Source organism: Toxotes jaculatrix, chromosome 19 (assembly GCF_017976425.1).
Source record: "Toxotes jaculatrix isolate fToxJac2 chromosome 19, fToxJac2.pri, whole genome shotgun sequence".
Taxonomy (NCBI): Eukaryota; Metazoa; Chordata; class Actinopteri; family Toxotidae; genus Toxotes; species Toxotes jaculatrix.
Window position 1 is genome coordinate 2,298,012 of NC_054412.1, and position 20,352 is coordinate 2,318,363.

A 20,352-nucleotide genomic window follows, 5' to 3' on the forward strand; every position below is an offset into this window, starting at 1 on the left:
CCTCACAAACCAATCAAACAGCACATAACCGCGGAGATTTAAATATAACATGAGTCGCTGTTCATTTTCTCCAGTGAGGACGTTTTCGATTCTGTAACATTTGAAACATTTAAACAACAAACACTTACCGTTTCCGCACAAACTCCCGCCAAGCTGCCGCTCGTCAACAAGGGTTTAAATTTAGGGTTGCCAGATTTTACTCGAGTGGCCCCCCCAACCTTTCCCTCTTTATCACATTAACCAACGTTCTGCGGAAAAACCACAAACCTGGCAACTCACACTGAGGTCCCGCCCCTCCCTTCGACCTCACCTGTACCTGTTAATTCAACCAGTGAGATTCACTCTGAGTAAAACACTCTGAAACTGCAGCAGAGAAAACAGTCTCACCTCAGCGTCTCTGTGGTCATGTTGCTGTTACAGTTTGAAGTTCTGGCTGAGGTGTTTGTCTTACATGAGCATTTCCATTTTGTGTCAACTCAAGCTCCCCTTACTTGTTTGCTCGTGAGTTTTCAACCATATAACACAGTCCTCATCGACAGATCTTACTGCCAGAAACAGAAATTAAAAACTATTCAGACGGGCCGTTACTGTCTTCCTCAGTTCATCACTGCAGACACAATAAGAATGCTCTGTTTTTGAATTTTAAATGACGTATTTATTGATATTATGGTGAAGGCTGTTTGTCAGAAGTGCAGTGATAATGCTAGCCAGTATCTTTGCATCCCCTTATTTTATTTTGTGTTAGGAAATATATAGTTTTGACCTGCAGTGCTGCAAATTTCACAATCACCTTTTGGTGGTGTTTTAATATCAAAATGGGATTAACTTAAATATATAATATAACATAATACATATATAATAACTTAAATATGTGGCGGTTTGAGATTATGACCCACATTACTTTGAATTCTGTTTGACGTTTTATATACTAATAATGAACTGTGATGGATATTATGAATTCCGTTTCTGGTTTATTTTTAATTTCAAACAAATGTTAATATGAGAGAAAGAAAAACACATGTTAACACACACCACATCCTCTAATCCAGTTTATTTTCCTCAGCAGAAAATGGAACACGATAAAATTAAAGGAGAAAATAGGACAGAATTATGTTCTTGCTTTTTTTTTTTATACATTTAACTAAATATGCCACTCTATGCTAGGGTGTAAGTAACTCAAACTGATATAAGGTTAAATAATTTTTTCTTTAAAAGGTACAGAAAGATATTCCATTTCTTCCATTTCTCATTAGCACTCAAAAAAGGAACAAGTTTTTTTCAAATATTCAAATACCAAAATAAGAACCAGCCATGACATTTCTCCACACTCCCTTTATCCTTCGCTGTGTTCTCACTGAAGAAGACGGGAGGGGGAGGGGGGTGAGAGATGAGGGAGAGAAGAAACAATAACTTGTGCATGAGGATTAGCATAGTTAAGTGGTGTCTGGTTATAAGGGCTGTCCACCTTAATCAACATTTTCATAGTTATTTTGCAAAAAAAGAAAAAACAAGTCATTTTCTAATTTTCCTGCCATTCAAGGAAATCTACTGTTTCATGTTTAAAAAAAAAATTATACAAACTGCACTTTCTGCAATTCTGAAAAGTGCATTTAATGGAGTCCCGCACCTGTATTAAAGAAGTTGCAATTCATACCTTTTAATACGCCCACACTGTAAATCACATCCAAAATAAGCTAACAAAAAATTCCAATTTGAAGGAGAAAATGTCAGCTTCTGCAAAGTCACAAACAAAAAGGTTGATTTCGGTAGAATAGCCCTTTAAGGAGAGGAAAGGAAGAGAACTGAACAATATGCACAGCACAGAGTCCAAGCCGTCAGACTGTGAAGGCTGATTACGAGCGGAGTCGGAAACGATGACGAAACAAAAAGGTATGAAGAAAGGGAAAAACCACTCAATTTGAGAATTCACATGTTATTTCTGCAGCCAAACGCAGCTGAGAGCTGCAACAGTGATGTCAACAGATCTACGACCTCTACTGGATCCAACAGGGAAAAACAAAACATGCATGATGGACCAGCAGAAGTCAGTGCACATCTGGTCTTAGACCTAAATAAGGTTCATTAATAGAAACATTGAACAGAAGAGAACCAACTATGGTTGGTTACTTTGCTGAAGTGGCGAGTTAAGAGTCAACTGACCAACATGGCCGGTGTTATTTTACTGATTACTGTTTTTCTGTTTGCTTCTGGGTGTATAATGTCTACAAGTCAACCAGCATTTGGTTAATTTCTCGGCCGTAGCACCAACGTTCACTCGTGCTGCGTATCAATATGACATCACTCATTTAAACTGTGGGACGAACCCATCTCTCTTCGATTTAATCGATTCATGTTTAAAGGATTATGTTCCAAACAGATATCCCCGATCTGAAATTTGAAAGACACCCAATCCTACCCACAAAACACAAAATAAGAAATAAATTATAGAACAATTTAAAGGGTAGGAAGTAATTTATGTATTCAGTTTAGAACTCTTGATTGATCGTCTGTAGAAACAATCCGTGATGAACTTTGGATTATTTGTTTTTCTTAATGAACACATGGCGTTTTGGCGAAGAACTATTCATTTGAATACAAAAAATTCAGTCATATTCTCCCTTATGCATCAAGAACAACAGTACCACTCAGTAAACTGAAAAAGGAGAGGGAAAGAGGGAGAAGAGGATCTGCTACACAGAGGATTTATCTGAGTTACTCTTGTCCATTAGTGTGATTTTTATTTTTTTTTTTAATATTTATTTGTATTTTTTCTTTTTGTCAACAGTCCATGTGAGCAGAGGCAGGGATTGGCTGTATTGTCCTCCACGACACCGTGGTTAAGCAGTAAAAACGAGCTAATCACCATGACGGCCACACAACAAAAAAAAAAGAAAAAGAAAAGGAAAAGAAAAAAAAACTCAAACCATGACAGCATCCTTGGACTGCCTCACATGACCAAATGACACACTCACACCTGCACAAATACACTGTTGCTGGTACCATACACGAGCACAACATGGTTGGTGATGCTGTGCATGGACCTGAACGTTGGTGGAAGGAAAAAAAAAAGAAGAGAGGAAGGCGGGGTTACAGGTTTGATACTCCAACCCCTTGATGACGACCTGAGGACTGGTCGTGGGATAGAGCTGGACCCCTCACCCGTGACCAAGAAATGGAAAAAAAAAAAAAGAACAACCAATAACTGTTGAATGAGAATCCAAACGGATCAGTTCAGCCGAACGCTACAGTTCATCTTCCATAACTTCCTGTTCTGAAAAAAGGAGCGTGAGCAAAGAGGAGGAAACCATGGTGAGAAACAGCGGAGCTGTGCATGATGTACGACTGACGGGATCCATCTCTGCGGCATCCTTCCTCTAAAGACAGGGGGGAGGTGGGGTTAAGGCTGTGTGTGTGAACATGCGATACTGAATGTGGCTCCGCAGAACAGCCACTTGGCCCCCTGTTGGCCCCGAGCTGCCTCGTCCAGAGCCAGAGTCCAAACAGACGCTCCAGGCAGGAAATCAGGACGGCAACAGGGCGGCGTCAAGCTCAGATCCAGAATCGTCGGGTCAGATGCAGGATGTTACGACCGTGCTCCCTCCCCTCTTCCTCTTCTTCCCTCCCTCCCACCCTCCCCCTCCCACCCATCACCCCATTTGTCATTCCTCCTTGCTCTCCTTCCATCACCTCCTCCTCCTCCTCTTTGTAAGCGCCTCATCTCTAACTGGATGGCTGGTCACGGTGTGGCCAATCAGGAGCACTCCTCCCCGATGCGTTGGCACGAGCGGCCCACCTTGCGGTCCAGCTTCACCATCTTGAGGACGGCCTCCTCGCGCCCGCGGCCCAGATGGTCGAACAGACAGTCGTGCTGCTCGGGTAGACGGTGAAGCATGCAGAACACATAGCCTGGGAGGGAAAGAGGAGAACGTGGTGAGGGAGGAAGTGACCCTTATAAATGTTCTGCTGTTCCCGCTTTGTACGGGAGAAAACATCATCAGTGGTTTTACCTCTCCAAACCTACTCCAAAACACAAACGCACAAAAATAAGTGTCTTATGGATTTGCAGGATTTTCCTCGTTCCATTTAGAGTAAAAAGAATTTAGGTAATGAAAAAAAATGTAATTATAAAGTGAAGCTCAGTGCATCAGTATAACTTTGCTCATGGCGTCATGATGACTGAAAGCCATGCTGAAGTGTTGGTACTGACCGCAGCGGCAGGAGCCCAGTTCCTGCTGCACCAGCTCTAGTTTGGTTTGGCAGCGATAGCAGCGCCGACGGTTCTTCTGCTTGGGCGTCCCGCGGGCCTCCTCGCTGCTCCCCTCTTTCTCGTCTGTCCGAGGCCGTTTCTCTGGCGTCGCCTCGCTCTCTGAGCCCGAGGCTGAAAACAAACGGCAGGGATGAGAGATGGCGCTCAAAGTGGGACAGGTCACACTGGGCTATTGGCAGAAAGGGGCGGTGGGGGGGTGTTGACTGTACCTGATTCTCGTGGACGTTTTGTGGGTGTGCAGAGTGTTCCTTGGGCTGTTTCTGTGGACGACACGCCTGCAGATGGAGGAGAGGACAAGTGTTTTATTCCCACACCATACATCCAAAGCCACCATACAATGACAATATATGTACTGACAGTGTTATGCACCAGCCTTGAAGAAAAAGCAGAGTGTATTTTAATTTAGTGCTATCAGAAGAACAAAAGCATTGTGAGGAGTCTTATTGAGCATTAAAGTCCTCCACATTAGTTCCAACTGTAAATGAAGACGGGTGACTTCATTAGTATCAGCTGTAAATGTCTGCAGGTACCAGAAATCATGTTTTTGATGATACTGAGAGAAATGTTTTCAAGTCCTTTTTATCTCTAGAAGCAGCAAAGTAACAAAAATACTTTCTACTCCAAAGCAGGAGATGTTAATTAATACTAAACGATAATTTAAATGTTCTTAAAATACTTTAATTATGCAGCGGCACTAGATAATTTCAGTACTTTCCAAAGCTTTGGATGAAGGTTTGCTGTAGAGAGATGTACACGGTAAATGTAGAAGGCATCCAGATTTGAAAAATGAAATTCTTTCACAGAGAAATGTGTGCTCTCTGCTTTCATCATGAACTGTGTGTGATGTCCACTTGTCCTTGCGCCATGTGTCACTTTGTACTGGGTAACTAATGCTCTTGTAGCTGAGTGTCAAAAAGCAATATTCAGACTCACTCCTGTATCTTTCTTATGATTCAAGCAAGAAGAAGAAGGTTTGTGCTCGTACAACAGGTCCACGCTCAAAGACTCACACTACACACTGATATGTCTGAAAAAACACCGCTGACGTAGTCTCGAGCTCAGCCATTGTTGGGAGAATTCCTGCATGACATGATTGGCTTAGTTCTGCAGTGCACTTCACATTAAATTATACTTCCTTGGTTCAAGCAGTTGAATGTCCTGTTTGTCCTGCTCTGTGTGTGTGCGTGTGTGTCTCTGTACTTTCCCACTGGATTTAAAGACAAAAGGAGCAGACAGTTCCTTCTTTATCAGCTGCTTTCCACAGATAACCTGTGCTGTTTTTCAATTTGGAGATAAATATTTTACTGTAGAATTCATATCGGCCCAAATTTGAAATGAAGCAGGGGTCAAGCAGCAGAGTGTTGGTTTCCCTCCATGTGAACACCATAAAAAGAAAAAACACTGGTCGTCCCATCTTACCTTCCCTCGTGCTGGGAAATGTGGGCGAGGGCTCTTCAGCTGACGGCTGCTCAGAGCTGGAGGGCGGCGACGACAATAGGGATTGGCTACTGCTACTGCTCGTCTCGCTACTGAAAACGGGTGATTGGCTACTCCCAGTGCTTTGGATGGGCTTGGAGGTGCAGTCCTCCCCTGGCTGCTTCTTCTGGATGTCTACCATCAAGGACAGTAGGTAAGGGAGTAGAGAGAGATGTAAACACAGCACAGGGAAACAGACAGATACAGGCAGAGAGGGAGGAAGAGAAGAAAAGGAAGACGACACAGAAACACACAGAAACAGTCAAAACACTCAAATCTGGACTGATGCACCTGTTTACAGTGTGTAGCACAAAGATACAGCTGCACACCCCAAACCTCCTCTTCCTGTCTGTAATAACAGCTTTTATGTAGCAGTAGCATAGATCTTTGACAAACAGACCAAATGATTAATCAAGAAAATAATCAACACACCGATCCAAAGTGAAAATGGTCAGCTGCAGCCCTCGTTACCTACAATCACCGAGCAGCTGAGAACACAGCCGTTTGAAAAACCCATCCTTGTTGGTGCATTCAAGTTAACTTTGCCAACTGAAACACGATTTCGCTGGAGAAAGACATGACAAGCATCGGGCTGAGCTGCACTTTGAACCTGCCATATAATGATGATCTCAGACGTTATTGATCCATGAGGATCTCGTCTTTACTGTTTTGCCCCCGGGGAGGGTGAGGGAGGTCAGCCTAGATTTTAGTTTCTCCTCCACGTGTGGGCTAACCCACTTCTGCTCAGCCTCCGTACTCATGTGTATTGAGTCTATTCTGAGCGTTACTGCTGTCTGCGATGGTAGACTCAAAGCCGGGCCCTTAGGTCCTCGCTGTCTGCCATGCTCGCTGGTTGCCATGGCTACCGACGGGGGTTGCAGTGCACCCTCAACCCATCCTCCCAAACCAGACTGGAGGCGACATTGAGAAAACTTAATGCATACCTTGACATTTTCAAACTTTAATTGGGCATTTTTTCTTTATCAGACACGTCTCAGCAGCAGAAAAACAAACTTTCGACATTCAAGGGAGCAAAACACTGAATGCTGCGACCAGACGAAGACTCACTGGCACGCTTTCCAACTGCACATCTGATTCTGCCCTGAGACTTTACACTTGTCCTTCCATTTTCCTCAAATGACTATTTTAGGATTGTTAGCATTCCTAACTGAAGTCAGCTGGCACACCTAGCCTCAAGCTGCTGCTAGCTGTGTCCCAGGCTGTCAGAGAGAACAGCTCTGCTGCCAAAAAGCAACTTAACAGAAAAACCAAATGTGCAACCGTTTCCCCCCGTTTATATGTGACAAGGTAATCAGCAGAAAGTAAACCTCAAAGACAACGTCGGGGACTGATTACTGATTTCATTCTCGAAAGCATGAATACATTTGGTCATTTGCATCAGTTAACTGTGCAGCTCAATAACAATTATACGATTTACAGGCGAAACATTTGAGGCAACTGATGCACAAACATGCTGATATAATGACAAACATCTGAGCAGCCAGATTTTTTTTTTTTTTTAACATCTCAGATTTATGTGTTGTACAATTTTGGCCGACAAACTGAATTTCAGAACAGGAAAGACAACAACTGACAGCTGGTCACCTGCCAGACAACGAGAGAGCAATTTTACAAACACAGCGATTATCTCCCACGGTAAAATCATTCTGACTTTAGCTGCATATGACATTTATTAAGGGGGAAAAATCCAGCCATGAAGAGACCATATGGTAATAATGATTTCTCTGTTATCAGCAGACAAGATTTAAACCCAGGAAGGGGCAGTTGCACTGCATGTTCCTCAGGTGGCAGCAAGACGAACCTTTGTGATTTCAATCTGAACTTTTTTTTTTGGCTCATGACCTTGTATATTGTTTTTGAACTCTTGGCTGAGAAATGCTGTTGGGTGGTATCCAGATGGCGACCAGGACACAAAGGTTATTTCGTTCTTGAGACTTACCAGCGAAACATTTGGAGCAGAGGTTCATGGTTTTACTGGACCTGAGAAAAGAGGGCAGAGCATAAATGTTACTGACCTATTGAGACAACTTTTTCTTATATGAACCCAAAGCTAAATGTAAACAAGGACAGCTTTAGCTGTAACGTCACTAATGCTGGGTTTAGCTCAAATCAGTTCCAGGTACCCTATTGTTCTGATGATTGAACACCCATGTGCCACACCTCTGAACAGGCAAACAATGCATATATTTGAAAATGATAAGCCTAGATTCCATCAGACTGGGACCGTCCCAATAGCTCACGTGCATTAAGCTCAAAGTTCAGCTGAGACTGACGAAGACCAGCTAAAGATGATAAACATACAGGTGAGTCTGACATGGTGTGCATGAGATGTCCTAAAATGGCCACCGTACTGCTCAGTTTTGGCTACAATACAGTCAGAAAGACCCTGCGTGTGACCTTTCAGTTCCACAGTTCATTTCAGATCAATGGACAGGTTCATCAACGAGCGACCCTCTGGGGACTTCAGTCTTTAAACTTTTGATTTTAACCTTAAAACACTGAGCATTCTGGAAATGCACTTATCTGCCTCCAGGTATGTGACGTCTTTCCCTCACTTTCTGGGCCTCTCTTTAATGTTCATACCACCACAATACATCAGGTCGGCTCATTTCTGTCAGCTGTGAGTCCTGTCAATGGTCAACAGAAGCTGGAACTCCGTAGGGTATTCACATCATTGTTCCGACAGGAGCTATGCGACTAATGCGGCAGGACAAGCCTGTGCAGACTGTTTTCACCCTCACCAAGGAGGCGATGTGTCTCACCTGTTAAAGTCTTTACCTCTGTGTGTCACCAAGATTTATTAATTTATCTGTAAATGAAATTTATGTGGACAGACAGGCCTTGGACAACGGAACAACTGATTAGACTCTGGTGGTGACCCAGATCTGTCATTATCATATTTTTGCTATAATTACACAACTGAAGATACAGACTTAGAAAAGTGCTTCTGCTGTTTTGTCCACCCCACTTACAAATGTGAGCCGGACCAAATATTAGAGACTGTGATGCAGCAGTCCAGTATAATGCAACACCACTAACCGCGGCGAGTTGAATCAACAAACACTCCGACACAATGTCAACAAAAACTGAACACGGGAGGCTTCAAAGACAGCATTTACTACAGCACTGTTGGACTTCTCATAGCTAATAAACTGGTGATGACAACGTGCAACAACAATCTGCTCAATACAATAAAAACTGACAAAATGGGAATTTACTTTTTCAAAAGAGGTACGACCAGATTTTCACAGTAAAATCCATTTACATAAACAGATGGATATATTATATATATATTTGGCTAGGCAACCCAAGATCTGTATATAATACAAAACTAATCTTGAGACTGTTTTATCTTAGCATCACCTGGTATTCAATAAAGCTACTAGAAGCAAAACTGATAACCTGAATTTATCCAAATAAGGTGTCCTAAATAAGGAGACAAAAAATATCCTTTATGTAGCTATAATTATGCAGAGAGCGTGCACTTTACACCAGGCAAGTGAGAAATCAAGACTCATTTAGTCATGAGGCACAACAGACTGGAGTCTAGATAGGAATCTGATTACGCTTGCAGAAATAGTACTACATCCAAGTAAAATATCTTGTTGAGGTTCTTAAAACACATCCGGTTCATCAGATAGCAACATGCAGGGTGGAAAAAATGATCACAGATAAGACAATACAGGAAAAACAAAACATTAACCTTGAACCCTGTAAAAAGACTGAACTGAGGCTGTAAGTATTTTCACTACTTCTCGCAGTTCTTGCTGATATATGATCCAATATTAGCCAGTACAGACAAGTTTGTCGTGTCAATACAGAGCAGCCTTTCATTAGAAATAAAACCTGCATACGTTTAGCTTGTCTATGTACACTCTACCTTAATATTATTTGATTTTTGCTTTTGAACAATGACATGAATTCAGTTTTGTGGGAAAACAATGATTAAATTAACTGTAATCTTGCTTAAACTACAAAAAAAAAAAAAAAAATTACAGTATTTAGCATTGGGAGACACGTCACTGATACTGCCAAGAGCTCCAACACTGAACTCTGTCCTTCACCATGCTGTTCGTAACCTTTTTCAAGATGCGTTTAAGAGGCCTTGAGTTTCAGTGACATGTGTGAAGAGCCTGTGTAGGACAGGCCATCCAGCAGCCCCAGGCCAGGTGTTATTCTGAGCAGGCAGCACCATAAACACACAAAGCTGCCATTTGTGTCACCTGACATTGACAGGTGGGTTTACTGGTTCCAGTTTGCTTGCTGGACACCACAAAATGAAGGCAACTGGGGGGCTGGGGCTTGGGGGAGGGGACCAGTAATCAAATGACAAGTCATATGACAATGCTCTGTATTGATAATACCTCAAAACAGAGCTGTTATCTTTCTGATTGCATTTCATACAGAATGAAGTTAAAATCACTAACAATCCGTTAAAGCAGGTCTTACAGGGATTTATAGTGTGTCCAGGTGCCCGGTAACGAGATGACAGTAACCTCATTCACACTGTATTATTTTTGTTTTATTATTAATTACTTATTAATTTGGTTACCTGCTATGATTTAGCTAGATTCCTATAAGAAGAATCGGTGGGTCATGTTTGAGTGTCGCTGTTAAATAGATTAAAGGTTAGATGTAGTCATTTTTCCTATGGGGTAACACAGGAGACATCAGTGAATCACATCCGGTATGCAACACACATCCACCACTTGACAAGACCGAGCGTTTGAGGCTGTGAAAATGACTGAGAAAAAGACCCAAACGGGTTTATCTGCACGGCTCAGTCTGAGGATTTGACCAGAGTAACGTGCTAATCGTGTTATTACCGCTTTTCTTCGAGGTGGTTCAAGAAAACAGGGCCGGTTTAAAAGGAACCTGCTGGCAATAAATCATTTTCTATCTCGGGTACGCCACCTCCTGGGTTTACAAATCGACTTAAAACACGATACCGCTCGCTTAAAAAAATTAACAGCCGTGGTTTGAGACGACGAAAGTGGGTTTATCGTCTGAAAAAAAACGGCGGAAATTCGATTAGTTTTCAAGCTACGAGGTTTATTTATTAGCCAACTTCCCAACCCCCCACCCTCGGCCTGCACAACAGAACAACAACAATGGGTTTGGACTAATTGAATCCGTTGAACATATTTCATCCGGATTTGCCTTTCCGGTCAAGATAGCGGGTTTAATCTAGTTTATATCAGGTTTAAAACTTACCCCCAAAATCCACAGGGACACCGGGGAGGTAGACTCGGAGGTTTGCTTCGTTCACTGGTGTCTCCCATGACTTCCAACAAAAAAAAAAACCGATATGGAAACGCGAGGCTGGGGATGAGACCGGGGCCTGGTCGTTCAGCGAGGAAAAACGATCCGACACTCAAGTTAGACAAAAAAAAAAAAGAAGAAAGATAAATCTCCTCTTCGTTTTAAAGTCCACAAGTCGGTCAAAGAAAGGTGGCGAACTCGAGCCGTTCCGGCCGCAGAAAAAACCTCCTGTTAAGTGAAACAAAACGGCTCAGTTTGAACTGGAATAATTGAACGGCACTCAAAGCAATCAGCTGGACGTTCGGATGTTACGACCAACAAACGAAACGAGGGGGGGGGCGCCCGGTGTTTCACTCGACACCAAACAGCTTAGAAAAATCTCCAGCTGTCCGCCAATACAGTTAAAATACAATTAGAGCGACGTTAAATACGTGGGAGGGTACGAGAAAAGAAAAAATAAATAGATAGACCGAGGCCTTCCCCTCGCAACGGTTCAGGACCACCCCTATTCACACGTCGCTGGCACGAAGTATGCTGGGCCGGAAACGCGTCCATCAAACCAGAAATGTCAATATTGCCCAACGAAACGAAGGTGCTGTAAAAAAAAAAAAAAAAAAAAACAGACATGTAAATGTATACGACTGAATCTTAGTTTAAAAAACAAACAAAAAAAAAACAACACAAAAATAAAAAAACGAGTGGCTCTATTCACTTAAACTGAGTAGAAAGCGAGAATGTACAAGGGCCTGACTTTGCTCTGATCGCTGGCTGCGCTGTAATCCGTTTTACCAGATTACAGTGAAGTCTTAACTCTCGACATTTGTAATTAACAAAAGAAAATAAAATGAACCTGAAATAGGATTACACCACACCATTATCATTTTCATCAAGCAGGGGGGCTGACATTTTATATACAGCTGTTGTGTAGTGAAAGGAAACTTCTTGAGAGACGGTGTCCACCTCACATTAAAATGCTGATTTTGCACAGGTATTCAACAGCATCTCCATATCCATATGTCAGCGGACAGGGTGAGGTTAACTCTCTATATGGTCTTAAGGCAAAAATGAGCGGTGGCTACTAACCCCCCTGTTTTCTCTGTGCATTGTGTATGTATTAGTTTGTTTGTGGTCAGTTTGTTTCAGGTGAACGAATGAATTTAAGACCTATCATCTGTAATTTGGCCTCCACCACCGCCCGAGGGCTACGTCTGCTGAATGTTTCCCAGATTGTCCCTAACTTGGTCTGTCTGCTTTCTGGGGCTGCAAAGGAAGTGTACAGTGAGTTTACTGGAGCATTTTCTCTGAAAGCAGCTGCACCATGAAATAACACTGATGAGAGAAGTGAGAGTGAACCGTGAAAATGCTTGATAATAATTATGCTGTTGATCACTTGCTACTGTATACAAATTCCACATAGGTTAAAAAAAACTTAAGACTATTTCCACATCAGTTCAACGGGTTTGCTATCCATCACCTTCCTACATCTGATGTTCTTCTGTCCCACTGTTAAAAACTCTTGGTTGCTGTTTCTGCAACCTTAGACAAACAACAAAGCAATTATTGGGGCAACAGAAACAAGACAAAGACGCTACGTGAGCTTCAAAAGAAGAAGTTTTTTTTTTTTTTTTCAAATGATTGATGACAAAGAAAAAACAGGTCCTAGGGCAGAATTACACATCAACATAGCCCAAAGAGCTAGAAGGGCATGAGTGAGTGAAGCAGGATAAACAACAACATGTTGACTGATCAAACACCACTGCTGGTCTGTAACAGAAGACTAAACAGAGGACAGAGATCACTGTATTGCTTGTATCATAGACCTCCACCAGGTTTAACTGTAGTGATTCAGGCAAGCGGACAGGTGTGACCCCTCACAGCTATGGACATTAATAAATGTCAGCTGTTTCCATAATCACATTTTGACAGGCAATATGCTGAACAAGAGGCAGTGAAATGCAATCACACAACAATGGTCAAACAAATATATATATATAAGGTAAAACTATACACATATATAAAGTTAGATGGGGGATGGGGAGTGTGTTCTCTACATTACAGTGTAACCTGAACAAAGCCCTATTTCAGTTCTCTGGTTAGTTATTAAAGAAGACTTCATCCAACTAATGTGTAATCTTCTAAAATACATAATGGGATGAGTAAAGAGGTTCATAGAAACGTCAGTGTTTCACCCAGGGTAGTTAGGTATGTCAGATTATTTAACATCACACAAAAGGTTTCAAATAAAGGATATTTTCAGAGACAACTCAAAAGTGCAACATCAGGACACAAGGGAAACCACAGCACTGTTAGCTTAATTTAAAAACAAACCTCCAAAAACACAAAAACACAGCTCAAACCAAATTAATTTAACATACAAACAGAAAGATACCAAATCCAGCACCCCTGTATTTCAGTCAAAAGATCCAAGCTGCAACCTTTACTTCTGTATACTTGAGTAAAATAAAGTGCCAATAAACAGCTGCTCGTGTGTCTACAGTATATAAACTTTGTTCCAGGCAGCCGTAGTGCATACACAATTTGGTCCGAGCCTCTCAGCTCCAATTTTCAACAACCTAATTGATTTCCCCAATCATTTGTGCTAAGCTATTCAAGTGCTTAAATACTAAATTAAGACACTTAATCAAATCTAGTCTTAGTTTTAGTGAGGTTTTTCTTGAGGTATAAATTTTAACTATCAAAAGGTCACACCAGATAAGGACCACAGATTTTGGTTTTGGGTGTGAAAGCCTGTCAACAAATACTCAACAGCTACTACTTAATATGCAAATGCATAATTGGTTTAAGAGCAATTTGCATACAAATGCCACAGAACGCATTAGCTCCACAGCTTTGGCAAACCTTTCAAGAATTTAATTCCAAAGTTTGAAAAATACTTGACTGCTACTCTGTTAGCTCGATGGTATGAAAAATGAGTAGAGTCCTTTTAAGAGAGTTTCTTAAAAAAATAGCTTGTTTAAGGATAAAATCCATTTCTTTTGGAAATATTAACTTGTAAAATTCAGATAGCAACCCTCCACCCCCACCCTGGTCTTACTGCTCTTTGGCGGTACAGTATAACCACATTTCAGTGTGTGCCTCATCTTTGGAGGAGTGAAGACTCCACTTGATTTTGAAGGGATAAAAAAACTTGAATCTTAGTAGCTAAAAAAGTACCTTCACAAAAATGTATGAGCCAGTGGATGTAATATCTAACTTTCAGCTTCAAAACTGGGAAGACTGGAGCCCTAAATGCTGCTGCTACAGATAAACCAGTCTCTAATGTTGCACTTATGACAGAAGGACTGTGGGTTATGACAATGAGACGATCGCCTTTAGCAGCGTTGTAGAAGTGCAGTCTGGATGATGAAGGCTGTGCAAAATGGCATTCAGAGGTCTCCCTTCCTCTCAGCACCTTCCAACACGGTGGTAACGGTGCTCTTAATGATGGGACTGTGAGGACGATGATGAGGTGGAAGATGGCTGGGAGGGCAGCAGGCTGTGCGTGCGCGAAGGTCGGTGGGGCCGTGGCTGCTGGGAGGTGGCCCCCGAGTCAGACGAGGACAGGCCCGGACTGCCTTCATTGACCTCTGTGTCAAGTTGGGCCGGACACTCAAAGTGAACACAGTGGAACACCTGCAGAGACATAACCGTCAAACACTAACATGAAAAATCACCACCACAGATAAGACTTCAATTCTACTAGTGACATGAAAGTCTGTGCATTTCAGCAGCAACTCGTGATGGTAACAAGCAGTTAAGATACTGTGTTTCCTCTATTTATCCAGGAAGATATTAAAACAGTTCAGGTGCCCAGTGGTTTATTGGAAAGTGGCTGAGAAAGATCAAATTGGCTGATGGATCATGAGCGAAATATTGGTCCTATGCAAAAAGGGGCCAACAACACACATTAATACAGATTTAGTTTATGGTTTTAGGTTCTCTGTAGTATTGAAAAAGAAGCAAAAGAGAAGTCTGACAACCGCGGTGAGCAGTGTTTTCACCTCATTAGCAGTGTTGTGAGTCCCAACAATACGGATGAAGGAGGCGGGCTGCTTATCAAACTTCAAGGTCTGCCACGATCTGTAAGAGACAGCAGTAAAAACATCACAACAAAGACGTGAAACATTCTGACTTTATCTCTGTGGGTATGTTTTAATTACACCATGCATGTCTACTATGATCACATCTTCCTGATTATTAACTTTATTATTGACTTTAAAGCAAAAGTTTGTTAAAGGTTTAACAGTAAACCTGGAGTTTTCTGTTAGTCTACCTAACTACAAGAGCGGCAGCTATTTAAACACACATCTGTCAGAAATGAAGGCTCAATCAACAGTAGCTGGATTATACATCTGGTTCCTTATAATGAAACAGGCTTTTAAAAGAGAATGTGTACACAGAACATGGTAAAAAGAGGAAAAGTGGGAATAAATCAAGGCATGGAAAAAGAAGTAAACAAAGAAGAAGCAGGAGCCTCACCGACATGCCACCTTGGTGCGGTCAACCACCTTCGTCCACTGCTGCTGGTTGGTGGAAACTTCAATGTAGTAACTGTAGGAGCGCTCGTCACAGTCCCAGAGCAGCAGCCTGATCAGACACAGCAAAGGGAGAAAAAATTAAACATGACCATCTGGAAATGATGGTGTTGACCATTTTGATTAATGCTGCAATAAATAGTGGGTAAATTTCACACAGAAGAAAAATACAACTGCAACTTTCTCTGTCACACTGTCACAGTTTTAGTTTGTATCTGGTAAAATAAATGGACTTAATGCTCATATCCAGATTCTACTACTTCAACCTATGATGTTACACTAAAACTGCAAATAAAGGTTTGCCACTGATTCTACTGTAATTATGGGATAAAGAACAAAAGCTTGATTTATTACCAGTTATGGTTACCGGTTAGCTCCTTTTTGAATCATGTCCATATCCAATGTGGCCATATTTACCTTAAGGATCCGATAGAGTAGGGCTGAGCCAGCTGGATGACGATGGCTCCAGAACCCAGCTGATGGCAGGTGTACCCAGAGTCCCAGTCGTAGTTCCGCGTGTCACCGTTGAGCAAGGCATTTCTGCTACGGCTCACACCCTCGATGACACTGGCACAGGATGCGATGGTTGCCACATTCTCACCAGGCACTGCAGACGTGAAGCACAGGTTTAGAGACTCCTTTTGCATTTGTCCGCATGGTTGGTATTTAGCTGCTTAACATTTAAGAACAGAGTGAGTGCAAACATAGAAGCTTTAAATATCTAAATTACAAATATTTCGAGTAAAAATCAGAGATAAAGCATCAATGTAATGTGACACAATGCTTCAGCATCAAAGGCACAAACTCACTGGAAACAGACTACAAGTGCAGCGAAGACTCGGTTTCGACAACTCACCCACAAGTCCATTCTCCAGGGTAAACAGGCGGTTGGTGAACATGCATTCAAAAGCCACGAGGTGGAAGACCTTGTTGACTGTGTTGTGTGTTCCCACAATGCGAACATACCTGAGACAAAAAGAAAAAGCATCAGATGTGAGTGAGCAGGAAAAGCAACCACCTATAATCCAATCTTTAAACAACCCGGAGAAAACTGACATGAAGGATTTAGCAGCATTTTTTTAGAGGAATGATGGAGCAGGACCATCACTGCACTCCAGGCCTGACTCATATGTTCTGACATCCGTTTGGATGTTTACACACTGTTATCTTAAACCAGGCATGCCCACAACACGTTACTCCAAATCTGGAGTGTCTCCAACTTTACCTAGATTTGTCTGACAAGGTGAGAACAAGCCTGTTTGAACTCAGGCAGTACCACACTACTGTAGAGAAATGCCTGAAAATATTCTTCTCTCCTCTGCCAAGCAAACATCAGTGTGGTTTGTAGAAACTGAGAATATAATCCAAATCAACCACGGGCAACAATCTCAAAACACAATGTAATTGCTATGTACACAGAACACAGACGAGCCCTTTGTACTTGGCAAAAAATTACAGAGATGGAATCAGTTTGTTTTGACTTGTCCTGCCACCAAAATCTCAGCCTGGCAAGATGTCAGAACTGGTTTTCTTGTAAAGAGGCAACGTGAACATGCTAAAGTGCTGCAAAGTCAACTTTTCCTTAATCGCTCAGTTGGTGTAACTGAACTGGGAGCCAAATGGTTTAGCTCTGGTTTACCTGCAAACTTGTGGTGTGAAGTACAGATTCTGCCAAGAGCGGCAGAGATACTTGGAATGGTCCACAACACGCACCCAGTCCAGCTCATCCATGGACACCTCAATGTAGTAGGAGTATGACCTTATACAATTAAAAAATAAAAAAATCTATGTTAAATATTCAAATCCCACTTTGCTAGTTTGTAACTTTTTTGTTTGTCTTAGCAGAGTGAGACAAGCTTGTCTTACCGGCTGTCTCTGTCCCACAGCAGGAGGCGGATGTGGTTGATGATGAACGGTTGGCCCAGTTTGACCTGGATCCCAGCCCTGCCGTCCTCCTCGATGGGATGCCTGGAGAAGCCGTGGTCCAGGTCATAGTTCTGGGTGTCTCCATCCAGCAGCGCCGACTTCAGCTCGCCTTTCACCACCTGAGCTCCGTACTTCATGGTGGCGATGTTCTCCTCTGGTACTGAAACCCCAGAAAAGAAAGGAATAAAATACACAGATAATACATATAGAAAGATAAGGAATAAACTAATTGATTAAAATTTGATGTGATTCATAATAGTAGTAATGATAACAATAAGCAGGTGGAGCAGTAAGAGCACTGACTGAGCATTCCCCGATAGTTAAGGTCCATGTTGCGGCTCTCAGAGCGGGTCTTAATGGCATCCAGCAGGTCATCTGGGCTCAGAAGGCCGGATGGTCGCACCACGTTGAGCATCTCCGTCAGGGTCATGAGTGGCAGCCGAACTGCCGACATCACTTCCTGTGTGTCAGCCCCCTCCATGTGCTGCCGACACCAACGACACAAGGCCTGGAAGATCTCCTTCTCACTGGCAGCAAATGAGTCCCGGCTGACCACAGTCAAAAGAGCAGTCTGCAAACACAGGTATGTCAATGAATCAGCTGTTTAAGGCAAAAATACCAAACACGTACTGACTGCAGTTTCTCACTTAATGAAATACTTGACAACAGAGTAGTTTTAAGATATCTGGGCCTGTAAAGTTTATGGGACAGTGTCAGGTGACATATGCTGGATGTTTTCATACACAACTGCATTTAAGGCTGAGCTCCGCTTTGCTGTCTTACTGCCCAGATTATTCTTATGTTTCAAACGATATTTTATGATATAAAAAGGCATTAAGCCTATTCTAATGTGAAAATGAACTAGATACAATCCTGATTACAACTCTTCATACACCATTCCATCATCCTGCCACCTCTTACCTTGGAGAGCATGAGGAAGCCGTCAGAATTCAATACTTCAGGTGCGTGTCTGTCCATATAGGCACAGCAGGCTGCACTGAGTGTGCTCAGAGAGTAGAGACTAGCTACATCAAATACCAAGCAGACGTTGTTGGTGTGCAGGATGGTGCGGAGGAACTCAGAGGTGGAGTCCTCCAGCGGCTGCAGGCCGTAGCGGTGAGCCAGGCCCAGGAAGTCCAGCAGCACCTCTTCCCGGGCAGAGCTGAGGCTGGCCCGGCCTGTGTACAGGTAGTGTAGCAGCATTGAGAAGGCTTCGGCGCGTGTCTCCTCCAGACACACCTCCGCCTGGGGCTGGGACTCTTTCATCCCACCATACAGCAGAGCCCTAAAGAAGCCAGAATAAGCAAAACGCTTAAGTATTTAAACTTTTTTTGAGTGGCTGTAAATTTCCTACATTAAAATTTCCAGTCCCAGTCTTACAAGTTTCAGATCAAATCCAGACCATGAGTTACCTGAAATAGTGACAGCGAGCCGCCAGGATGACCCGGTGCGCCGGGAAACGCTTCCCCTCCACGATGAAGGTAACATCGCTGTACTCCTCACCGAGCACCAGGGCTCCCAGCTGCTCCGACAGCAGGTGGATGTGGTCGATCTCCGACACGGAGGCCAGTGGACGCAAAGGGTGACTGTTACTCATGGTCGACGAGTGCCACGGTCACATCTGACAGGAATAAACACGTCAAACTTAAAACCGGAGGCACACAGCACGTAGCTACTTGATGCTAAGTGTCAACTAGAATGCCGTAAAATGCAACTGAAGGCGCAAATAAATTTAGACCAACGCTAGGTTGCTGCATTTTCCACGGCGTGTGGTGTGAACATTTTAATAAAACAACCCAATTACCAGCCTAAAAATCCTCGATATGCGACGTCGTTAACTAGCCGAGCTGTGTTGTTTACAGCCGCTGCTGTCGCGGACATTTGACACCTGAACAAACGTTAGCTAACGGCTCAGATATGTCCTCTTTTCTCCGTTTTTAACTTACCGAGCAGCTCTCATTCACTCCTCTGTTTAAATAAAGACGATTTAAAATAAACCAGTCGTCGCTGCTTTTCCACTGTGCATGAAAATGAAAGCACCAAATTCACAATTTTTTCATCACCACACCAGCGGAAACTAACTCTAGCTCAACGGACAAGCACTTCCGGGTCGAGACGTTTTTCAAAATAAATGTTGCGACGACAGTATGTTTTTAAAAGAAGATTGAAAAATCAACTTTTCAAAGTGCACATTTTAATATTATTTTAACTCATCAAGTGCCGAAGGACTATTTTACATTACATACAGTTTTGTAATCGTCAATCATTAATAATGTTGTGATTATCCATAGCCTACTGTAAATCTGTTTTGTGGCCATATTCTGCAAACACAACATGTATTTCATGTATGTATGTCTGTCCGTCCTGGAAGAGGCATCCCTCCCTTGTTGTTCTTTTTCAGAGGGAGAGTTTCTCCTCTGAAATACATTTAAATACCAGTGCATATAAAATAAGAATTAGCTACAAAAAGTGCCAAATGAAACATTAAAAAGCTGCTAACATTATAATGAATCAGCTACATAATCTAATGAAATGGCACATTCTTACAAAAAGGTTTTGTTTCTTTTACTTAAATAAAAGATCTGAATACTTGATCCACCAATGCCGAATTCAACTGAACGGTGCACACATCAGCTCTGGTCAACAGTGTAAACCTCTTGACATTTCACCTACAGGTGGCACTACAGCAACAATAATAAATGTGCCTAATGGTTTGCACAATTGTTTCTTGTACCCAAGCCCAATTATCTGAGGCTAGAATTTGAATATTCTCTGGATCAAAACTTATTCAAATGTACAATATCACTCCAGTGAACCAGTTCATGAAAAACAATCAATCCAATACAACAGTCCCATCAGAAAGTT

The 20,352-nt window shown here is 42.4% G+C and overlaps 2 protein-coding genes across 2 annotated transcripts; both read right to left on the minus strand.

The window, feature by feature from the left end:
- Positions 1-1,049: 1,049 nt before the first annotated feature.
- On the minus strand, positions 1,050-11,534 carry LOC121199281 (AN1-type zinc finger protein 3-like). The gene is made up of 6 exons (XM_041063806.1): positions 10,979-11,534; positions 7,704-7,744; positions 5,687-5,878; positions 4,477-4,542; positions 4,208-4,378; positions 1,050-3,906 (listed from the first exon to the last, which is right to left on the minus strand). The coding sequence occupies exons 1-6, from the start codon at positions 11,044-11,046 to the stop codon at positions 3,752-3,754; spliced, it is 693 nt and encodes a 230-aa protein (XP_040919740.1). The 5' UTR covers positions 11,047-11,534; the 3' UTR covers positions 1,050-3,751.
- Positions 11,535-12,619: 1,085 nt separating this feature from the next.
- On the minus strand, positions 12,620-19,575 carry btbd9 (BTB (POZ) domain containing 9). The gene is made up of 11 exons (XM_041063805.1): positions 19,434-19,575; positions 18,900-19,108; positions 18,409-18,772; positions 17,791-18,058; positions 17,428-17,647; positions 17,201-17,320; positions 16,418-16,527; positions 15,979-16,168; positions 15,506-15,613; positions 15,028-15,106; positions 12,620-14,659 (listed from the first exon to the last, which is right to left on the minus strand). Exons 2-11 carry the CDS (start codon positions 19,082-19,084, stop codon positions 14,465-14,467), a joined length of 1,839 nt encoding a protein of 612 aa, XP_040919739.1. The 5' UTR covers positions 19,085-19,108; positions 19,434-19,575; the 3' UTR covers positions 12,620-14,464.
- Positions 19,576-20,352: the final 777 nt, after the last annotated feature.

Bases quoted from the DNA above. Each gene is read 5' to 3' on its own strand.
- LOC121199281 (XM_041063806.1), bottom strand. From the start codon at position 11,046: ATGGGAGACACCAGTGAACGAAGCAAACCTCCGAGTCTACCTCCCCGG. The intron at 7,745-10,978 runs GTAAGTTTTAAA...CTCTTTTCTCAG, and splicing joins TGTCCCTGTGGATTTTGGGG to GTCCAGTAAAACCATGAACC. The intron at 3,907-4,207 runs GTCAGTACCAAC...TTTCCCTCCCAG, and splicing joins ACTGGGCTCCTGCCGCTGCG to GCTATGTGTTCTGCATGCTT.
- btbd9 (XM_041063805.1), bottom strand. From the start codon at position 19,084: ATGAGTAACAGTCACCCTTTGCGTCCACTGGCCTCCGTGTCGGAGATC. The intron at 18,773-18,899 runs GTAACTCATGGT...TGGCTTCTTTAG, and splicing joins GCTCGCTGTCACTATTTCAG to GGCTCTGCTGTATGGTGGGA. The intron at 16,169-16,417 runs GTGAGTTGTCGA...TCACGTCTGCAG, and splicing joins CCTGGAGAATGGACTTGTGG to TGCCTGGTGAGAATGTGGCA.